Source organism: Parasteatoda tepidariorum, chromosome 4 (genome assembly GCF_043381705.1).
Source record: "Parasteatoda tepidariorum isolate YZ-2023 chromosome 4, CAS_Ptep_4.0, whole genome shotgun sequence".
Taxonomy (NCBI): domain Eukaryota; kingdom Metazoa; phylum Arthropoda; class Arachnida; order Araneae; family Theridiidae; genus Parasteatoda; species Parasteatoda tepidariorum.
In genome coordinates this window covers 35,996,624-36,020,187 of record NC_092207.1, presented here as the reverse complement: position 1 = coordinate 36,020,187, position 23,564 = coordinate 35,996,624, and the positions used below count along the sequence as shown (strand labels likewise).

At 30.1% G+C, this 23,564-nt stretch overlaps 1 protein-coding gene across 1 annotated transcript in view; it reads left to right on the top strand.

The window, feature by feature from the left end:
* LOC107440662 (uncharacterized) overlaps positions 1 to 23,564 on the top strand; it is a 47,195-nt gene that overhangs the window by 13,581 nt on the left and 10,050 nt on the right. Inside the window, exons 5-12 of the mRNA XM_071180307.1 lie at positions 1,280 to 1,502; positions 3,973 to 4,170; positions 4,611 to 5,051; positions 16,290 to 16,576; positions 18,175 to 18,360; positions 18,996 to 19,157; positions 20,456 to 20,681; positions 23,010 to 23,207. Of these exons, the coding sequence (XP_071036408.1) occupies positions 1,280 to 1,502; positions 3,973 to 4,170; positions 4,611 to 5,051; positions 16,290 to 16,576; positions 18,175 to 18,360; positions 18,996 to 19,157; positions 20,456 to 20,681; positions 23,010 to 23,207 (1,921 nt within the window). The remainder of the gene's footprint in view (positions 1 to 1,279; positions 1,503 to 3,972; positions 4,171 to 4,610; positions 5,052 to 16,289; positions 16,577 to 18,174; positions 18,361 to 18,995; positions 19,158 to 20,455; positions 20,682 to 23,009; positions 23,208 to 23,564) is intronic.

Sequence of the window (23,564 nt, the reverse complement as noted above, 5' to 3'; positions counted from 1 at the left end):
CACTGATGTTTTAACAGATAAACACTGTTATTTTAACAAATAAACACTTATTTTAACAAAAAACTATATAAATTACTGTGCCGGCATTGTGGTCGCTACGAGCAGAAGGTAGGAATTATGCGACCAGTCGACGCAGGGGTTCGAACCTGAGTCACTTCATTGAGAAGCGAGGACTCTATTCCCTAAGCTACCGCAGATCTAGTATCTCAGCATGAAGAAAAATCGTAAACTGTTTCTGTATTAAAAGTTCGACTTATTGAAACAATATTTTAGTGTAAAAATGTTTAAAACTATAGTGGCTCTCCCCTTTGAAAATGCTTGGAAACTTAACTTAATAAAAATTATGCATAAAAAAATATAATAATAAGGTAAAGTATTCATTTGACAATAAAGTTTAATCCCAATTTTACTTAAACAATGTTGAAAAACATAAAATAATTGCTGGAGAATAAGAGAAGGTAATGAAAATAATCGTAAAATGATTTTTAAGAATGTAGAGTTACCTTAAGGCAAAAAAAAACTACATGGAAAAAACTAGAACAGTTTTAATCCGTTTCTGAATAAGGATAAAAAACAGCGACAAACCGTTTTGTCATCAAAACATATTTAAACCGTCAAATATACAGAAAAAGCCTATAAAAAGAACGGGTAATTTTTACAGTTTATTATAAAGCAAAAGTTCTAATAAATAACTGGACAAGTTGAAGCCTGAAGTCTGGTCTTAGTCACCTGTTCTTCGGATTTGTTTCCCACAGGGCAACAACTTTTTTTTAAAAACTGGAACTTAGTTTTTTCAAAGGTAAATGCTTCTTTATTCATTACTGAATAATATTGTATTTAATAAACTATAAATGCACAATTTGAGTAAATTAATTATTGACAATAAATTAAATATAAATTTATCTGTTTTGGGTTGAATTGGAAGGGAGTAAGGATTGTACCAATAAAGCAATTAGTTCTGTTGTTTGTATCTTGCAAAGATTTTTGCCATTTAAATTTATTAGATAAGCAGATGTAATGGTCCCATTAGTTTTAGCTAAGTGATGATTAGTTTGATATCAACAAAAAAATTTTGGTATCAATGTACATTTTAACCTTTTTTTTTTGGACGACTAACCTGTTATATTTTTTCTTGCTATTGATTTCCCTATTTTTTCTTGCTTCTATATTAAGTGAAAAAGATTTTTGTAAACAAGTCATTTTACATCAAAAAAAAATTATTCACGGAAGTTTTTATCCTTTTTAATCATTTTTTTCACGGATTTGCAAACTTTTTTAGGTGCGTGATTTCTTCCGTTACTCTCAGAATGAAGCTGTTGATCTCGCCATTATGTTTCCTTTCGTGGCCAAAATAATGGGGTTTATTGCTGACCACATGACTGCTGGACAGATGACTTCGCTGATTGTAGACAATGTTATGAGCGTCATCAAATCAAGAAAGCAAAATCCTAATGTTAAAAGCATTGACCTTTTACAATTGATGCTGGATCACCGAAAAAATGGTAAGCACCACTTACCCAATTGAAAAGTTAGAGGGTTGAAAGTTCTAAGTTAAGTAGTAAAAATAATGGGGTTTATCGCCGACCACATGACTGCTGGACAGATGACTTCGCTGATTGTAGACAATGTTATGAGCGTCATCAAATCAAGAAAGCAAAATCCAAACCTTAAAAGCATTGACCTGCTACAATTGATGCTGGATCACCGAGAAAATGATAAGCACCACATACCCAATTGAAAAGTTGGATGGGTGAAGTTCTAAGTTAAGTAGTATTTCAGTGATATTAAATCTGCTTTATTCGTTAACAGCATAGTTGACCAGATTACATTTGGCCTTTTTTCTTGTCCGCAAACTTCCAATTTGTGATATCTTTGAATCTTTGTCAATCATTTAAGCTGTTCGTGTCATAGCATTTGCACGCTTTGTGTTTTAATCTTCTCCTGTTTCTTACTTGTCGATTTTTTGTTATCAAATGCACTTGATTCCTTCAAATATTCCGAAAACACTCGACGATTGTCTCGAAGTATCTTCGTTCACTGACTTTTGCTAAATAAATTAATTCTGTGTCGACAAATAATATTAAAATAAGATCTTTTAACGAGCATCAGTTTTTTTTAAAGATATCACTTAGAATTTTCTTCCACTAAATGGCGCTTTTATCCTAAGTCTTATTTGCAAGGGTGGATTTTTTTTAAATGGAGAATTTTATTAATTTTTTTTATTTTCTAAAATCGTTAATTTTTAAAACAATCACCATCTAAAGAACCGCAGTACCTGCCTAGACTTTCCTATGATCTTCCTTTCTCTTGGGTTCACATTGTTTTAGGATGAATTGAATGTTCAATTTTAAAACCATATGACTCAATTAATATTCCTTTCTAAATAAAGTATGAAATGAAATAAAATTTATTTAAATAACTAAATTGTACTTTAATTCAAAAAAAAAGTTTTGCAATTTTTTGTTTCATAAAACGCAAATTGGAACTAGTTTTTTTTAATTATTCACTTAACGTGCATTCCTATTCAAAGTTCCTTACATGTTAGTAAGTAAAGGCAACAAAATCACTAACACTAAGAGGATTAAATTACAAAATATGTAAGCAATATCAGTTGTACTTTTTTATACACATTAGGGATCGTTATTTTAAAAGAAAATGTTGTAAGCTCCTATAAGTTAGATGCAATTTTCAATATGTTGCATTTTGTTAAATTGTAGTCCCACCGAAAACCAGAATCGACTCCTAATACTGTGCAATTGCTTATGCTGTAATAAAATTAAGATCTGCTTGTTGTTCTTAAAAGCTTCATACAAAATCGCATGCTGCAGTTCAAATATGATGTGATACCTTTCTTCCATATTAATTACATTTACAGGGAATTTTTCACATTTTCATATTTGGTTTACAACCTTTCTGGTCATAGTGCCATTATAAGGACTGAAAATCAACTCCTCAACCATTTTAATTTGTTATGTAGCTAAAATGGTTCAAAAGGATTCAAATATTTTTATACATCTTTGAACTATGATCATATATATCCTGTCCGTTTTTTTGTTTTGTTTCTAATTTTAATTCTTTGTGATGAAGAAAGGTAAATCAATGAATAAAAAAATAAAACTTATATTTTAGAGGCGGACTTTTTATCAAAATTTTTAAATGTTTTTTTTTTGGCTTTTTTTAAATAATTTTTAAAATTATGTTAGACTTAAGATTAGAATTTTATCAATAGTTACACGTACATGATTATTAGGATGTTCATAATGGCAATTTTAGAGACTTTTTTACTGTCCGAAATGTATTTTTTTTAATTTCTTATTTTGAACGATAGTCTAATAGCATAAGTATCTTAATGAAGGGGAATAAGAGAATGATTCCGCAAGGCTATGGTAGGTACTTTATTTACGTCGCACTAGATCTGCACAATGGGCTATCCACGACGATCTGGGAAATATTCCTAAGAATAATTCGAAAACATGTCATCACAATAATGTTCCCTAGCAGAATGGATGGCTCCTCCTCTTTGGTAACCCGACCGTGCTCGAAGTCGAGTACTTTGCAGTAGAACAGTTTTTCGAGAACCGATACCGCGCTGTCTCGCTCCCTACGGAGACTGATCGAAGTGGTCACTCACCCTCTTACTGACCGCAACTAGTGATGCTTGACTTCGGTATTTCACTGGGAACCGTGTCTGTACGATCAGTCTACTCCGGGATGAACATGAGGATCGAAAAAAATGAATGAAAAATGAGTGAGTGAGGGCATGAAAAAAGAAGCCAATCAATAATCATAATCTATCTTTTATGTTATTTGATACATTTTTATAAAATACACACAATGGAACAATTTCAAAAGATTAATAATCTATAAAATACTAGCAAGTGTGAAATTTCAAACCTTTTATTAAAATAATGTTCATTTTTTAAGTACCTTTTATTAAGATAATTTATATTGATAGAATTTTTCTATCCTCAGATGATGATGAAAGCGTTGCCGGCATGACTGACGAAGAGATAGTGGCTAATGCTTACGTGTTCTTGTTAGCTGGCTACGAAACGACTGCCACAGCTCTTGCCTTCACCTTCTATTTGCTGATAACTCATCCTGAAATTCAAGAACGTCTTCAACAAGAAATAGACGCAGCTGAGGACTCTAGCTATTCAACTGTGCAAAGTAATTATCCTTACTATGTATTCTCATGATTCGAAAATGGCTATATTTAATGTGTAATTCTAGAATCCTTATAAAAATGAATTGAAAAACCTAAACATATTAAAGATCGGAAAACGCTTTAAGGATTAAAAATAATAAGTTTCTAAACTTTGAATAGCCATTCCAGCTCAACTAGAGACAAAAAAGGATTACAACGATCTGAGATCAGTTTATTTCAAGATAAAGATAAAAAAGTGGCTCTTAGATTAATACAAATTTATTTTGCTTCTTCCTAGATAAATAAATTTGTTAGTCATGATTTTAATCCTTCCCTTGCTATCTCGAATCTTCCTAATGATTGGTAATGGATATTTCAGCAAACTTCATGAATTAATGCTTTAAATTTTCTAAAATAAGCTGCTAACCTTCAAACTACCTAACCACTTTTTTCTCCTTTTTAGATTTACAGTACCTGGACCAAGTGTTCACTGAATCCCTTCGCATTTATCCACCTGTTACAGGATTTGTTTCAAGACTGTGTGATGAGGACCATGGAATCGGGAAATATACAGTTCCAAAAGGCACCGTTGTCATCGCTCCTGTGTGGGATATTCACCACAATCCGGAATACTATCCGGATCCTTGGAAGTTCGATCCAGATCGGTTTTCACCCGAAAGGAAAGGATCTGTCAACACCATGGCTTTTCTACCTTTTGGTGCCGGTCGTAGAAACTGTATTGGCGCACGATTCGCACAGTTAGAAGCCAAACTGGCGCTTTTTCGACTACTGAAAGAGTTTACACTTGAAAAGTGTGAAAAAACGGATGATCCTCTTACTCTTATATGTCCAACAGTTATCATTAATCCTGTGAATGGTATCTGGTTGAGAGCTGTACCTAGAAACTAATTTTAACTGTGTTCTTCTTACCCAACAAAAAGGGTTATTTTATATTTTTTTTAAAAATTTGTTATTTGTTTTCTTTGTTAAATTTACTTGTTTGGACCGAAGGAATTGTGTTGGTGCAGTTGGAAGACAAACTGGCTATTTTTTGACTATTGAAAGAATTTGACTCTGAAAAGTGTGAAAAACTGATGATCTTCTTACCCTTAAATCTCCTTGACAACTACAATCAATCCTGTGAATGATATCTGGTTGAAAACTATAAGTTTTAATTGTCTTCTTTTTAGCCAATAAAGAAGTTATTTAATTTTTTTTAAATTTTATTTTATTTGTCATTTGTTTTCTTCTCAATATTCATTCTTTTAATTAATCATTCTTAATATCCATTCTTATTATTATTGATCTTTTATAATAATTTTTGTTAAATAGTCGCACTAGAGCAGTACTAATCAGCTATTGTTGAAGATTTAGGATTAATCTTTAATGATGATCTGATGACTATACTGGATATTATTATTATTATTTTTTCTTTTTCGCATGCATTTCAATTCCACAGTTTAGATCTGTGGAGAGATGTCGGTAGTAATTCGCACCTGACCTTCGGTAGTACCTGACTTTCGCACCACGCTCTCCAACCGACCAACCATGTATAGACTTTTCTGGCTCTAAAATTCTCGGGAGATATTAAGTTGGAGAGTATTCTGAACCATTCAGACACGCCTGAAGAAAGTTATATTATATTTTCTAACTCTCATGATTTTCTAACTCCTACGATAAGTACTAAAGCTACTTGGAAAATTTCTTGAATTTTTTTAAATACTCAATCAAACTTTATCGATTAGTTGCCAAATATGATTCACTACAAAATTATGAAGAAAAAAATTGAAATTTTTTCTGAGCATGCGCTTCACAAATGATTTACTTAAAATACTCATATCTTGCACAGTTTTTAACGAATTTTTTTTTCAAATTTTAAAACAGTAATTTTGCAATTAATTTTAAATTGCTGCAAAAATTTGGTTTAATTTTATTGAATATTTTTAAAGTTGTAGCAAAAAATGAAAGACAAAAAACTTTGTTTTTTTAATAAAAATGTCCACATTTCCATAAATATTTTAGCTGGGATTACGAAAATTTTATGCAGTTAATGCAAATAACAACTGAGCTAATTGGTACAAGTAACAAACTTACTGCTTAATTTTCCTTACCACTTTGTTCCGCAATATCTATTTTGACAAGATAATTTATAGTATGTACTTTATCATTCAGAATAGTATTTTTCTATCAATATATGCCATGACGTACACCAGTGTGTTTTGGATGACTGTTTTATGTAGCCTAAAAAGTTTTGAATATATAACCAAAATGATAATGATTCTGCCACTTTGAAATAGTAATAAAATTATAGTACGATTTTTTATTTTATCGTTTTCGATTCCCACAAACTTCTAGACAACCTATCTGTCCCCATTTTTGCACTTCTTGCTCCCGTGAAAATGCCGGGGTGAGGTTTCGCCCTTTATTTCTCGCTCCCGTGATATTGACGGGCTGGAGAGTTCAGAGGTAACGAGGCAATAAGAATAAAACTAATTCATTTCTATTGCCCAGAAAACATCTTATTTCTCATTTTACGCACCAGATGGCAGTAACATGATATTTTTAAGGTAATTGTAGATAGTTAGTTTATCTTAAACTAGATGTCAGCACTAGTCAAACACGTAATACAAATACAAAAGCCAAAAAAATAGGCACTTTTATGACTGTTTTCTTGAAANGAGTTTCCATAGCATAGAATTTAGTACCCGATATATATTGAATCTTTCTTTGACGAAACACATAATGATGATGTTTCCTAAAGGTCTACCACTTTCGGATTCTGAAACATTTCATAATCATTTCCCCTTCCGTATCTTATCAATTGATACTAAATCATGTTAACAACAATACTTCCTAAACTTTAGTTAAATAAAAAGCAAATTATTTTTTAGTTAAATGAGATAAATTGAGTATTGCTCCTAAACTGTTTTTTTTTTTTTTTTTTAATTTATGATAATTTCTTATAAGGAAAAAGAACTGAAACTATTCTTTGTGTTTTGTGTGAACCCCTTGTGGTAGAACTACTTTACTTTTTTTTATATTGTAATTTCTCATCATTCCGTCAGGTTTTCCACTATTTTGTTGATAGAAACCTTTTATACCCACATCCTAATCCGATTTTCACATGTTAAATTCCATATTATCATCAGCTTACTTTTTTTTCATCAGTATAAAATTGATTAATGTTATAAAGATATAGTTTTCCTATAAAATATTTTTTCCCGAATTTAAAAGTATTTTTCTGTAATATATATTTTTCTTAATTTACTCTGATATTATTACATTCTGAATAATTTAGAATAAAATTACTGTAAAAAGTATAGTCAGTATTCCGAGAGCTAGTGCTTTTTACCGTGAAATTTTACGAAGCAATAAATTTGGTACATTGTATTATTTTCAGTAATATTCCGTAATATATATTAATATTTAGTAAAATCCCTTTTTACCGGAATATCTTACTTAGCAAAAAGTCTGATATACCGTAATTTTTACAGTATTAATTACCTTAAATTCACTGAATCTCTGTAATTAAATAAATATGGCTGTAAAAATTGTGGTATAAAATTTTACGATTAAATGGATTTTACGGAAAAAGGGATTTTACAGAGGCTGTACTCAAGGTGCTACTACTTATAGTAATTTAATACGGAATTTTTTGCAGTGAACGTTTTTTATTTTGATTGTTTTCTAAATTAAAAGTTTTAAACTAAAATAGTTAATTTTTTTATTATTACGTAATTCTGTGATATTACCTTAGTACAATACACTTTATGATAACTTATTTGAATCGCCATCTAAATTCATTAACCGTCCTACAATTATTAATTTTTGGTGTAAATTACATTAGTGTGACATTATAAATTACCGTGAAAAAGATTTGTTATGTGATACAGAACTTAACGATCAGCTTCATCCACAATGCGTTGCATGCACAAATTGTATTTAATACATTACTCTGTTTGGTAAGCAAAACTATCAAATTACGGTTGAGAACTCAGAATATTTGCTATAACAAGTTACCTTTAATTTTAAATGTTATTTAAAACATTAGACATTAAAAAATAATTCGTTAAAGTATATATACATTAAGTACTCGTTAAAGTATATATAGTATACTTTAACGAGTAATATATTCTAAAGTATATATAGTATACATAGTATACTTTTATATAAGTATACTATATATACAAAGTTTATATAGTGTACTTTAAAGTATATATTCTGTATATGGAATGAAAATATATAATATATATGAAATATGGAATGATAATATATATATATGTATATAAGGCTTAACAATAAAAATAGAACATTTTACTATTCTTTATTATTTGTTTATGTAAGAAATTAATTCTTAAAATAAAATAACAAATTTTGCATATTCATTACAATTTTTTAAAATTTTAAGCACTTTTTGAGCATTTTTTTGCAGATCTTTGTAGCATAAGCAGATAAGTATACTAAAAATATTTAGTCCATGAGACATTTAAAACTTTTAAAATTTAGAAAATTCTTGTCATTAATTTCTATCCTTTTCTATTCTTCTCTAGTAATTCCTCTATTTTCTATTAGTAAACTTAACAAAACATAATAATTACGTGATAATAATGATGCATAAAATATTTTTAATCAAGTAATTTACTAACCTTCTAAAGAAAAATAATTAGTTAATTTTTAAATATTATTAAACTGACTAAACTCGGAATTTGAAGTTTTTAATGTTTGCATTTGGACCTGTTAGAAGTGTTTAGAAGCTTAAATGCTTTCATATAAGGATAGTTGACGTAAGGTAACTACTTCCGGTTATTAAAATGAAAACATTGTTAAGCGAACTACTTACAAAATCTTACAAGGAAATAATAGAACGTAGTTTTCCTACTTTAGCGGAAAAGTTTTGACGCAAAAAGGTGAATCGCAACTGCCTATTTCTTTAATAGGCACCGATTGTGAAAAACGAAATAACTTTCTTCACAATCGAAAAACATTTTTTTTTAGTTCTTGATGTCTTAGTCTTTAATTGCATTATTTGTGCTTTTAATTTGAGTAAAAACAAAGCAGTGCAGTTAATTACAGATTGTGCTGTGAAAATTACCGGATCAAATTACGGTGTAGAGTACATGCACTAAGTGTGCGGTAAGTTACAGTAAAATGAATTTTTACCGTAAAATAACATATTATAATTTTTATGCATATATTTATTTGGCAATACTTATTTGACTAGATACATACAACAATTACCATACAGCAATATTTATTTGACTAAAGTGATTTAGCGATTTTACGATAATTATTACAGTAAATATTACGGTATGTCAGATTTCTTTTGTTCTGTAATATATTTTCCGGAAAAAAAAGATTATTATTTTTCGATTATTATTTATTAAAAACTGAAAAAGTAGAAATATTTACTAAAAAATAAATATTTTTTTTTTGCATGGAATTATTTTTGAATAAACGAAATTTATAATTGTGGGCAAAAAATTTTTCAATTCGCTTAATTTTTGGAGATATGATTTCTCAAAATATTAACATTAAGGAGTTTTAACTTAGGATCACTCTCCTGACAAAACTATTTCGATCATAATTCCCAGATTACATCCACCCCCTCTTTTTGGGGGTCGGAAATCTAAATCCGCTGAAAATAAGGTATGTTTATTCAGAGAAAGTAGAAATTTAATTTTGTCTGTGTCTGATATAGTGACTTAAAATATCGTCTGCACTACTTAATTAGCATAATTTGCGGTCAACCCCTCGAACCATTAAAAATGACTTCTAGAACGTGGAGGTTTGATGATTAGATCAAAAGTTATTCAGGGTAATCAGTTTGTTTGTTTATTTATAATTTTTTTTTGGTTCATTGTACAATTATTTTTTTATCATTTAATTTATTTGTAGAAAATACACTGTGAAAAATTCCGGATCAAATTACAAGAAAAAGTACCGAGATTAAGGGTGCGGTACTTTTTACCGAGACATGTTACGAAACAAAATATCTGATGTACCGTAATTTAACAGCAATAATTACCGTAAAATTACTGAACCTCTCTAAATTATAAATATAAATGTGCAAATTACTGAATAATATGTTACGGTGAAAAGAGATTTTACGGTAACATGGATTTTACAGATAATACACTCAAATTGCCGGTACTTTCTATCGTAACTCCTACCGAAATTTTTCGTAGTGTAGTTCGTGATGCCACTAAGAAAAACAGAGAGCTTATTGGAGTAAGAGGATAAAATGATGTTATTAAATCTTAATGTAACAAATTTTAAAAAAAAATCTGATTCTAAACATTATGAAATAATTGGATTAATATTGAATTTTCTTAAAAGGTTGCTATATCGCGAGAAAAACATTTCCATGAATTGTGATATGTATTGGGAAGATTTCCAGAAACTTGGAAAATTGGTCAGAAAATGTAAGGGGTCAGTCACCGCCATCCTCCTGCAAAGTTACCATGTACGGTAACATGGGTAAAACATGCATCTCGTTCTTCGGGGAAATTAATACCTTAAATTTTTTTCACAAAAATCTTCGTTATGTTATTATAAATGATGCGGAAACCAAGCGCAAACACAAATTTGTACTTGTTCGCAAAAAACCTACTTTTAAACATTAGGTCAATTATCTCGGGTCTCATTCAATTCAAATTGTCAAATTGTCTCATTCAATTCAATGTCTCACATGTCACAAAGTTAATCCTTCCCATTTCTCTTATAGCAGTGTTGAGTACAGAAAAAAGTATAGCCGTTTGCAGGTATCATTTAAGGTATCATATCTTATCAAAAAATACTTTGCGAATTGAGTTTTCTGATAAAACACTTCTCTTTTTTGGACTACAAGTCATACCAGTATATTTTATATAGTTAAATTGTTTTTTCTCTGAACCATCACCCATATTTTCTTTTCCAAGTGATTGAACTCTGTTTATTATTTTGCTAATTGTCTCATTTAGACTCATTATCGTTACTCAGTTTCCTTGTATAATCACAAAAACAATTTACCATAATTTCCTCAAGTTGTATTTAATATTTGTCTCGTGAAAATTAAGCCAATAAAAGATTAGATCTGAGAATAAAATGAAATAATTTTCCTTTTTCTCATTTTAAACGCAAAATGCGTAGATCTATAGAATTTAGAGATTAAAACTTGCCAGAACTGGCTAATGTATAAGATCTTAATATCATCAGATTTTTAAAATCATCGGAATTTATTTCTTGTTTTAAATTTAAAAAAAATATTAGTGCAAATTACAAACTGTAATTGCTAGAATTCATATTGGGATGCATCATGATAACTGAATCTTATCGTGATAATTAAGTCTAAACGTGATAAGTGAACTGATAGTTACTATTTTAAACTATGTATCATTGGACTAAAAATATGACAGTATTTTGGTAAGTATAATACACATATTTTTTCCTGCACAGCAAAAAGTACAGTCACCCTGTAAATCAGTTTATCGTAAAATATCTTTTTATTATAATTTTTACACTAATATTTATTTTAAAGCAGAGATCAGTTATTTTATTACTATATATGTATATATCTATGTATAACAACTGTATATTAGAGTTTTTTTGCTCCTTAAAAAGTTCCGTTAAAGATGAATTTTACGCTAAAAAGTACCAGCACCCTGAGTGCCAAGTATTTTGTACCGTAATTTACTCAGGAATTTTTACGGTGTAATTTATGATTATATACTAGACAGACACTTTTTTCCTGCTCTGGTGTTTTAGCAGAAGCAGCTATTTAATCACAGTCAATTTTTTCTCTATTTACATTAAAGTCCCCACAAATTTAATATAATCATAAAATTAATATTGTCATGTAATATTATTGGCTTTAATGATTATAATTTCCTATCCCATATTAATCATCTGTTTTGAGAATAAAAACATAATTAATCAGAATTTTTTCGCATTAATATAATTATTTATTATCATTGGCTATTATAATACTTAAGCTTACCTCTTTTACCTCAGATTTATCCAAGATTTAAAAATAAATAAACATAATTTTTTGATAGTTTTTACGATTTTTTAAAAATAAGTTACATGATTGTTTTAAGAAAGTGCGCATACTATACTTATTTAAAGTTTAAATGTATTTAAAATTATTTAAACTAAATTAATTTATTTAGTTTAAATAAACTGAATAAACACATTTTTTTGTGCGTGTTATGCTTATTTCTCACGCAATATTTAGAATAATGAGGTTGAAGGAAACAATGTAAAGCCCACGACCCGAAAAGTATAATTGCGAAGGTCATAAAAGTTGAGAAAATTTGAAACAATAGTATTGTTAGTATAATCTATAAACCACAAAGAACGAGGAAAGTTCTTGATATTCTTACAATTTTAGTTTAAATCATATCCTCAGTTCCAGATCGGCAATAAAGACGCGGGGACGTCTAGTTTGGCATTCAATGGAATAAACACAAGAAGGTATTTATTTTGCGAGTTTATTTTTAATTTAAACAAACTTTCAATTGGAAACTGTAGGAAAACCATTTTTTAATGTTTTAAGATTCACATTGGATTAAATTACATTTTCAAAAAAAAATTTAAATCAACACTTCTTTTGGAAAAGTAACAAACTGATAATTTAAGCATTAAGAAATAAAGCATTTAATTTTCCTAATTTCTACGGTTTTACAGCATGATTGTAGAACTAAAATCTAAGGATTTTCGTTAAATTCAAAGCAGTAAACAAACATTGTTTTCTATATATAATTAAGTCATTATCTTTTCAAAGTATCTTTTTTTTGTTCCTTAATACTTTATAAGAGAGAATCTGAGAAATAATGATCTGATATTAAACTCGTTTCCTCCAGTCAATTTCTTCTATAATGAGTAATTAGTAATAAAGCCTAATGCTTCATAGTAATATCAAAATAAAAAGACTTTAAATAACAATTGAAAACTTAAGGTTTTATGTTGCATAACTTATTAGAATTGTTTTTTTTCCAAATTGTAGTCGAAATTACGCAATAATTTTTCATCATATATTTTTTTAAACTTGATGCAAAAACCTTTAGCTGATTTTGAGTCAAAATTAGAGATTCATTTCTTTATTTCACAATTTGTTATTTTAGTAGTAGTCTCTTATATCTAAATTTCATTAGAGTCAAATTAACAGTTACTAGTTGTAATAATTGCTTAAAATTTAATTGATGATTACTATCATTCAATGAATAAAGGTATGCTGTCAAAAAATCGAATTATGCTCATTTATTCCAACAATTTATTTTATGAGACTCAAAAGTGTTATCTACGACTGCTTATGCATTTGTTTTGGCTTGACACTAGTCCCATAATGTTATGCCCATAAAAAAAATTGGGTGCAGTTTAGCTGTTTGCCACTGTGAACTTCATAATTTTATTACCCATTTTAAACTGATGTCCTCGAACTTTATTTTTTACATCTTATTAAAGATATGTAAGTCATATGAGAATATATCTTGCTTATCTTTATTAATTTTAATTAATTTTTGTTTTTTAATCAATTAATATATAAAAAACATTTAATAAATAGCAAGTTAGGGGTTATATCTTTGAAGTGATGTCTACAACTATACAGGACTTTGTCTCAGTGCGACACTAGTCACATACTAGTAAAAACCATTGACTGCTGTTTGGACCAATGGCAGAGCAAACTTCATAACTTTGTCATCCATTTTAACGAATAACTGTAGTTTACAAACAATATAAATTTTTTAATGCAAACAGTGTTTATGCAATCTTAAATATATGCTTTCTAACTGTCAAAACTGCAATTATCTCATAAACGGAAGTTTCCGTTTTTCAAAAATTTTAACAAACGTTTAACTACTACCAGAAATTATACCCTGCATAAATGCTTCATTAAATTAAACAATACAGTTTCTGAAATCTTCAATCACTGTAAATGAAAACATCTTAAATTATGTACTGTAAAAGTTCTCATGTGCAATTGAATGAAAGTCCTGTTCTCATATGAATCTGCCTAAAAAATAAATTTAAAATGATTAGTTTTTTAAGAGTTCTCTATATTAAAGAAAGACGTCACGGTTCGTTGGTTTTCTTTCATATCAGATCGGAAACAATGGAGAGTTATAGTCTTTTCCAGATTTTATTATTTATAATCAATGCTATTCCATTTATACTCATATTATAGAAAGCAGTTATTGTATCCCAAGTTGTGGGAAGTATAATTGTGGGGAGCGCTTTATATATACTGGAATAATAACTAAGTCGCTATATGTAATCCAGATATGCACAGATTATTTATCATTTATATAATTATTTATCATTTTTTATTATTCTATTTAATAATAGTCGAAAATTTTTGAATTTACGGTAAACAAATTTTTACATCATTTTTAAAGAATGTAATTTTATAATGACGAAATGCAAAATTTGAATAAAATAGCACGAGAAGTTGTTGAGAAATCAAATTTTTAAAAAGTGAGATACTTAAAATTCTATTTCTTGGAGACTAATAAGCCGATTTTTTCCAAATTTTATTCTAAACCGTATAAAATTTCATTCCAAAATTTTTTATAAATTTCAATTCAATGTTTATACGACTAAAAAATGATAAATATTTATATTTTGTCCCTTTTTTATAACAGAATTTTAAAAATTTTGTGCAAACCTTTTCCAATTCACTTAGAAAGATTTCGAGATGTGTCGAGATAAACAAAAAGTTAAATTAGCATTAAGTGGTCCAAGCTTTTGGCAGCCCTCCTACCTGGCTATTGAGACCATATTTCCCAGGTTGTGGCTCCTCCCTCTATTTTTAACCCCCTATATTTCCTAATCCGTTCAAAATAAGTACGTTTACTCAGAGAAAGTACGCTGCTCTATTTAAAATATCGTCTACACTAATTAGCATATTTGAGGTCACTCCCTCTACTGAAAGAGATTAAGTCCTATTGGGCAAAAATCCGATTATTAGACCATAAATTATTCAAAGTGATTCCAGTTTTTTTGCACTATACATGAGTCATGATCAAGGTTAACAACTTCGGTTCCCTGAAGAGCTGTTTTTTCTTTTTTTCTTTTCCTTCTTTGTAATTGTCGTTGAACAGCCGAGCCAAATCTTGAGTCTACGACTGCTGATGCTCAACGCCGTAGACTTGTAATTTTGAACCCAATTCAGAAGACAAGTGAACTCCTGGATCAAGTATTGGGAGAAATTTGCCTTNCTTCCCTTTTTTATAACAGAATTTTAAAAACTGTGTGCAAACCTTTTCCAATTCACTTAAAAAGATTTCGAGATATGTCGAGATAAGCAAAAAGTAAAATTAACATTAAGTGGTCAAAACTTTCGGCAGCCCTCCTAACCTAGCTATTGAGACGATATTTCCGAGGTTGCGGCTGCTCCCCCTATTTTTAACCCCCTATATTTCCTAAGCAGTTCACAAAATAGGTACGTTTTCTCAGAGAAAGTACGCTGACGTATTTAATTTCGTAACTTAAAATATAGTCTGCAACACTAATTAGCATATTTGAGGTCACCCCCTCTACTCAATGAGATTGAGTCCTATTAAGTAAAAATCCGATCATTAGATCATAAATTATTCAAAGTGATTCGATTTTTTTTACACTGTACATGAGTTATGATCAAGGCTAACAATTTCAGTTCTCTGAAGAGCTTTTTTTTCTTTTTTTGTAATTGTCGTTGAACAGCCGAGCTAATTTTTGAATATACGACTGCTGATGCTCAACGCCGAAGACTTGTAATTTTGAAACCAGCTTAGAAGACAAGTGAACTCCTGGATCAAGTATTGAGAGAAATTTGCCTTCGTGGAGGACTCCTTGAGGAAACTTCTCCTCATTCGCGTTACTTGGAGAACCACGAAAACCTCCCATAGTTAATCTGACGGCAAGGGGACTCAAACCCATGATCCGTCTTCCACTGAGGATATTTTACGTCAGCACTGTAGTCGGTGCGAGCCGGATACGGAATTCGTATCGACCAGCCATCGCTAGGATTCGAACCCGGTTCACCTCATTGGAAGGCGAACCGTCTATTCACCATCACGGCTCTTCTCTGCAGAGCTTGCTCAGAATCTACATACGAGAGCCTGCAAGATGATACGTGAGAGTACGAAATGTCTTTACATTGTTAACTTTATTTATTATTTCAGCTGAAGGATGGAATCTACAAACACAATTCTGTTGGTTATTCTGAGCTGCGTCTCCATCATCTTGCTGCAATGGCTTTCGAAAAGATTCAGAACGCATCGCTTGCTAAGGCGCTACAACATTCCGGGACCAACGCCAGATTTCTTCGCTGGCAACATGTACCATCTTCGGAAAGAATCTACCCCGCATAAAACCATGAGCAACTGGGTAAAGGAATATGGTAATGTCTTTGGATATTACCTGGGAGGTGATCCATATATAGTGGTAAAAGACCTGGATATGATAAAACAAGTAAGTGTATCAACATATGATGGTTTAAGATTTCTATTGCCTACGTAAGTGTAATTATTTAAGTTTTCTATTGCCTACGTAAGTGTAATTATTTAAGTTTTCTATTACCTGCGTGAGTGTAATTATTTAAGTTTTCTATTACCTACGTAAGTGTAATTATTTAAATTTTCTATTACCTTTTAAGTTTCAAAAATTTTTGTAACTTGACCATTCGTTCATCTTATCATTGACCGCAGAAATGAGTCAAATCCGTCTCGAAGTGCTATTGAATGCTATTCCTTCCAAACACATCATAAGTTGACTAGAAAATAAAATTTATTGGGAAATATTTGAAGCTTTTATATTATGTATTAGAATTTCATTGATTTCGTAAATTAGTATTTAAAGCTAACCCAAATTCCTTTGTGAGTTGACCAAATGGAAAAACTAATAAGGATTTCAGTGCAAAGAGAATAAAGGTCAAAACTACATATGGTCAAAACTACAGGAATATGGTAACATTTACCGCGTTTCTGGCTCTATGAGAACACCAAAAAGCTCGGTATTTTCTACCAAAACGCTATGGTATTGATTTGGTTAAATTAACAATTAAATATCGTTGTATAATATGTGATAAAATTTGGTAATTTTATCATATTACCTTAGAACATGGCATTAAAATTCGGTTGAATTTACTTCCTAGTTTCGTATTTTTTTTACAAAATGTGAAGAATTACAATTTTAGAAAATAGAATTTCCGGAAAACCGTTACGATACATAAATATTACCAAACGAATGACTTAAATACCGGATGTTTTGGTTTTTAATACCATAATAATAATTACTTTTAACCAGAAATGTCATTATCATACAGAACGGTAATTTTTAGAATTTTTTTCACCGTGTAGCAAATGGATTTATGAGTATAACAAAAGTGTAAAGTATTGAAATGAATACTGCGTTAAGCTTTCTAATAGCATATATGTTCTTGCCTATTTCTATTTCAACTCAAAGACTGTAAAACTAAAATTCAAATCATTCATATTAGTCTTTTTATTGAAAGAAATCGAAATTGTAAGAATGTATTAGAAACTTATTTTAAGTTTAATACTTTGAGGTACTTTTAATCCCTTCTTTGTAGTGACTAACCGTGATTTAGGTCTACAGATCTTCATAACATTTTTTTACTCTCACTTAAATATTGACTTATTATACCTAAAGTATAAGTTCCCATGATTTAATTATAGGTAAAATTTTTTGAACTTTAATAGGAAGGGTGGAGGTTCTATAATATATACTATAATATATATTGTATATGTTCAGTAAATGAAATGTTTATTAGAACCTATAATGTATGTAAATATAGAGAACCTCGATAGCTTTATGGCTATGACACTGAGTTATCAGTGTGTAAGATCGAAGTTCGATCCCTGGCTGTGGCCTGAAATCCACCTAGTTACAGATCATCTGAGAAGTTAAGGTGGTCATCGTGTAATAATGAATACACTGCAACCATTGGTCACAAAATTGCAGAGCCTTGACCTCCAGGACTCTTAACGAATTGTTGTGGTAATATACATTCCTTTGTAAGATATAAAACTTTTCTCTTTAATATGCAGGTGATGATTGATGATTTCCAAACATTCCACAGTCGACCATACATGTTCAAGGATATGAAACCCATGAACAAAACTTTGATTGGTCTGAAATACGAGCGTTGGAACGAAGTCAGAAATATTATGAATCCAATCTTGGGTGTGGAAAAGATTCAAACTCATTTGAAGAAACTTTTTTTCGATAAAAGGGTAAATATACTTTCAAAATTATAACAAAAAACATGCAGACTTCTTTTATTATATTTTAGAGAGTATCAAAAAATTATGAACACACATAACTTTCTAAATGGCATTTTTAATAATTTTCGTAGCTTTTAGAATATTGTTTAATTTATTTAGGTTTCAACCTTTTTTTTAACAAACTAAATACACAAACTGAATGTTTCTAATAAAATATTATGGCTTGTAGTAATTAATAAGTAGTTATAAAAATTTTTAAAAAATTCAATATGCGTATAATATTTGTAAAAGTATATATTTTCAATACAATTTATATCCTGAATCAGTACTTGATTCCATTTTTAACAGAAGATACTAAAATTTTTATAGTAAAATAAATAAAGAATAAAGATAGCTTAAAATTTAAAGTTCAACACAGGCTTTGGTAGTTAAGAGAAAACTCTTGCTACGCGCATTCACATAATATAATTTTTGCAACATTGAAATTTGTTTTTTTAAACAGATTTCGGTAATTCTCTCAAAATTAATATCTAAATTTACCATGAACATTTTTTGTAGAAACGATAATGATATTTTTAAATTTTTGTATTTCAGGATAATATTTTGTCAATTTAAAAATTATTTTAATGATTTTTGCGTTTTAGGTTACCATCGCTGTCGATTTGATCATCGAAAAGTACGAAAATAATGAAATATTTGATATTCATGACCTTTTCGAACGACTCACTCTGGGAATAATTGCTGATTGCGCATTCACAATGAAGTCGCGCTGTCAAGTACACCCTGGAGACAACCTCCTACTTCGCGTGAGTATTTTGAAATTCTATAAAATTCTACCAATATTTGCATCTGTGTTTTAATTTCTAATTATAAAACAAAAGGTAGCCTTGTCAGTATGATACAAATCATACTAATACTACAAACTTTACGTATTCCTTGCACATATTTATGCGCAAATTTGTCAACATTTTGAGAAAAAAGTGTCCGATTTTGAGCAAAGACTCATCAGAATGATACAGATAATGCTAATTATACAGGTCTTACGTATTTTTTGCACCTATTTATTAACATATTTGTCAACATTTTAGGCAAAGAGTACCTGATTTTGAGCAAAGACACACCAGAATGATACAGATAGTAATAATTCTGCAGGTCTTGCGTATTTATTGAGCGTATTCATTAACAAATTTGCCAACATTTTGTGAAAAGCATGCCTACTTTTAAGAAATGCCTCATCAGAATGATACAGATAATACTAATTCTCCGGGTATTACGTATTTATTGCACCTATTTATCAACCTATTTGTCGACATTTTAGGCAAAGAGTACCTGATTTTGAGCAAAGACTCACCAGAATGATACAGATAATACGAATTCTGCAGGCCTTACGTATTTATTGCACGTATTCATTAACAAATTTGTCAACATTTTGTGAAAAGCATGCCCATTTTTAAGAAATGCCTTATCAGAATGATGCAGATAATAATACTAATTCTACGGGTATTACGTATTTATTGCACCTATTTATTAACATATTTGCCAAAATTGTAAGCAAAAAATTTTCTATCCACTTATATTAATAAAATATATACCCGTAGATCGAATCAGTCGAATAGAAAATATCAATTACTGGTATTTTCTACAAACTCGATGAGTTTTAATTTTTGTTATTTTGGAAGAAATTTTCATCAACACAAGTATGTTTATTTAGAGAAATCACGTTTTTGTGTCGAATTTTGTAACTCAAATTATCATCTGCACTAATTAATTACCTTATTTGAAGTCACGTCCTCGAACCATTAAGATTTAGTCTTAGAACGTAAAGATCCGTTCCTTTGATCAAAAATAATTAAGGGTGGTTTGTATATATTTTTACTCACTCTACGAAGCCATAACCTTTGTAATTGAGAGAAATTGTGAAAATGTTGCATTCTTTCTTTTAAAAAAAATTTAATATGGTATATATACTTGACATACAGTCTTGTAGTTTTAACACCTCACGACAGTTCTGACGAAATCGGAAAAACAGAATGGTTCATAATTTGAGTGGACATGAACAGTGATGAATAAAACTGATTCCTCTGATGGTAATTCTGTTTTGCAGGTTCGAGAATTCATGCGGAATAGCCATTCTCGATTGACAGAGTTCGGAATAATGTTCCCGATCATTGCATCACTTAGATCCTTCATAACAAATCACATAACAGAACACAGTCGAATGAACACGACTATTCTGGAAAACCTGAGTGCCATGATCATTGCCAGGAGGACGAACAGAAATCTCAGAAGTCTTGAACTTGTCCAGCTCATGGTGAATGAGAGTGACAAAGGTAAAAAATCTGAAACATATTTTCATAAAATGTAATAAAAATATTCATAGTTTGCTTTGATAATTCTTAATGCGTGCGTGCACTGTTAGAATTTTCTATAAAAAAAATGGTTAAATAACAATTAATTTAAATGTTATTTTACCATATTGAAACAAAACAGTCAGTTGGCCATACATAATATGATATTTAAACTGTTAACTGTAAGAAAAACTGTTTATTAACTGATTTTACCCTAATACGTTTATGAATCCACCTAGTTCCTTGAAGATACATATAATATGGATTTGTCAATGTCATGACTGACAGAATTGGGGTTCTGTTCAATTGAATTCAATTGTAAAAATATTATTAATGCTCTTCTGTCTAGTGGAAAGGGGATAACTTTCCAACGGATCCCTAGCCATTGTGGCTTATGGGGTAATAAAAAGGCTGATAACCTAGCCAAAGAGGCATCTCTATTGGAGCCCCCTATGTCACCCACAAATCTGAGAAATGTTAAACAAATTGTGAAACTAAAGCTTCGAGGTCTCCGGGTTTCTACCAACAGAGAGAAAGTTTCTGGAAAACCTTGGAAGAACCTTCTGGCATCCTGTCTTCCGAAAAATCTCCCTAGAGCTATCGGTGTTTCATCTTTCCGATTGTTGACGGGGCACGATTGCTTACAGGCGCACTTGCACCGTGTTGGTCTTTCTGACTCTCCTAACTGTACTCTATGTGCAAATAGGACCCATATGAATGGCGGGCATCTATGAAACTGCTCTCCAGGAGGCCCGTAATTCTTCTAGTTTCAAGACGCTCTCCGCCCCTGGAGATATTTCTTTGTTATATTGGAATGCAAGACTTCTCATGTTCAAGAGAGCAAATGATGGACGTAATTAAAAAAAAAAGAAAAAAAAAAAGGATTGGGGTTAGAGTCCCAGCGGTGACACTACAATATTTCCAACATAACCTTCAACACATTTAAAGTTTCTAGTGTCCCGTACTCCCCAATTAGTGATTCTAAACTATTAGAATATAATACTCTCATTCACGCATAGATGGCAGCACCATGAAGCTGCTTAACTATCTCCAATATCCAGCTAAATTTCATTTTTACGGTTTCGAAACCATGCTGATTGCAAATAGATTAAACAATACCGTATAGTTTTGTATTCACGGTCTTTTAGCCATATTACTTGTAAACAGTTTCATTGTTCTTCACCATAAACTTTACTGTGAATCGGTTGAACAGACTGCTGCCGATTATTTCACCACAATTTAAGAATGAAAATCCTAACAGTGTGTGCTTTGACGGACAAAAAAAAAATTTTTTTTTTTACTTATAATAAAAGAATTATTTTATTTAAATTCTAATGACACTAAGAAAAAAATTTTGAGCAATATTTTATCGAATTTTTATTTTAAAATTTTCAAAATCCATACCGAGGCACAAACCTATTGTAAAATTCACCGTGTTTCTGGCTATATGGGAACACAAAAAAGCTCAGTGAAATTTACCGAAGCGCTTTTGATAAAATTTAATTTTGATAAAATTAAGAGTAAAATATGTTTATAATATGCGATAAAATTTAATAAATTAGATAAATCAAGGTATTTTTAAAATGATACTTTTGATTATATCATAAAAACTTTTCATTCACTTAAATTTACTTTTCAGTTTTTATATTTTTTTCTAAAAGTGTGGCAATAAGAACTATAATTTTGAAAACCAGAATTTCTGGCTACCCGTTACCATACGAACGGAAAAATTACTAAACGAATGGTTTAAATATCGTATAATTGGGTTTTATTTACCAGAATTATGGTTTTGTTTCTACCAGAAATACCATTGTCATTCACTGAATAAACTTACCTATTTTTCGACGGATTAAGATTTTCGACCCCCAAAATATAGGAGGTAGCTGCAATCTGGGAAATATAGTCCTTATAGTTTGGTCAGGAGAGCGATCCCAAGTTTGGACCCCCTGATGTTAATTTTATTTTTGGCGTATTCCACCATACTTAAGAATTTATATACAGTTATTTTTTCACACAATTATAAAATTCGTTTTATCCGCAGATAATTCCATGCAAATATAAATTTTAGTAAATATTTATCATTTTATTTAATAATCGTAAATATAATTTGAATTGTAAGGTGTAAAATTTTTTACATCATTTTAACGTATCTAATTTTTACAAGGCAAAATACTAAGTATGAGCGAAATCGGTTGAAAAGTTTCTAAGAAACCGATTTTAAGTATATGACTTTCTTAAAATTTGATTTCTCAGGAACTATTTAACCAATTTCACTGCCATACTTGTGAAAGAAATTCCTTTTTTTTTCAGACCGAGGAAGCAGCACCAAATTGACTGAAGAGGAAGTCATAGCTAATTGCTATATGATAACCCTTATGGCCTATGAAACAACTTCTGCAGCATTAACATACATATTCTATTTATTAATCAAGCATCCCGACATTCAAGATCGTCTCTGTAAAGAAATAGATGCTGCTCCCGATGAATTTACTTTTCAAGAACTGCAAAGTGAGTACACGTCATTTCGTTAAAAAGTAATTCCAAAATTTTGTCTCGCACGTGGCATGTGCAAATACATAATTATTATTTTAGTCGAAATACATGAAAATAAATTTGTTCATATTTATCTATACATAATAATAAAAGCGGCTGTGTGTGTGTGTCTGTAATCACAATATATCGCCCCAGAAGCCTCGCCCAGGCTCGAAACTCGACACATAATTGTGTTTTGACATAATGAAGAAGTATTTTTTTTCTTTTTCAAAAATTTGGATTAGTTTTTTAGTTATCAGTCATTTTGTAAGAAAATCTATGCTTTTTCGTCTTCAAAGAGCCATATTCAAGAAACTATTAAAAAATGGGGAT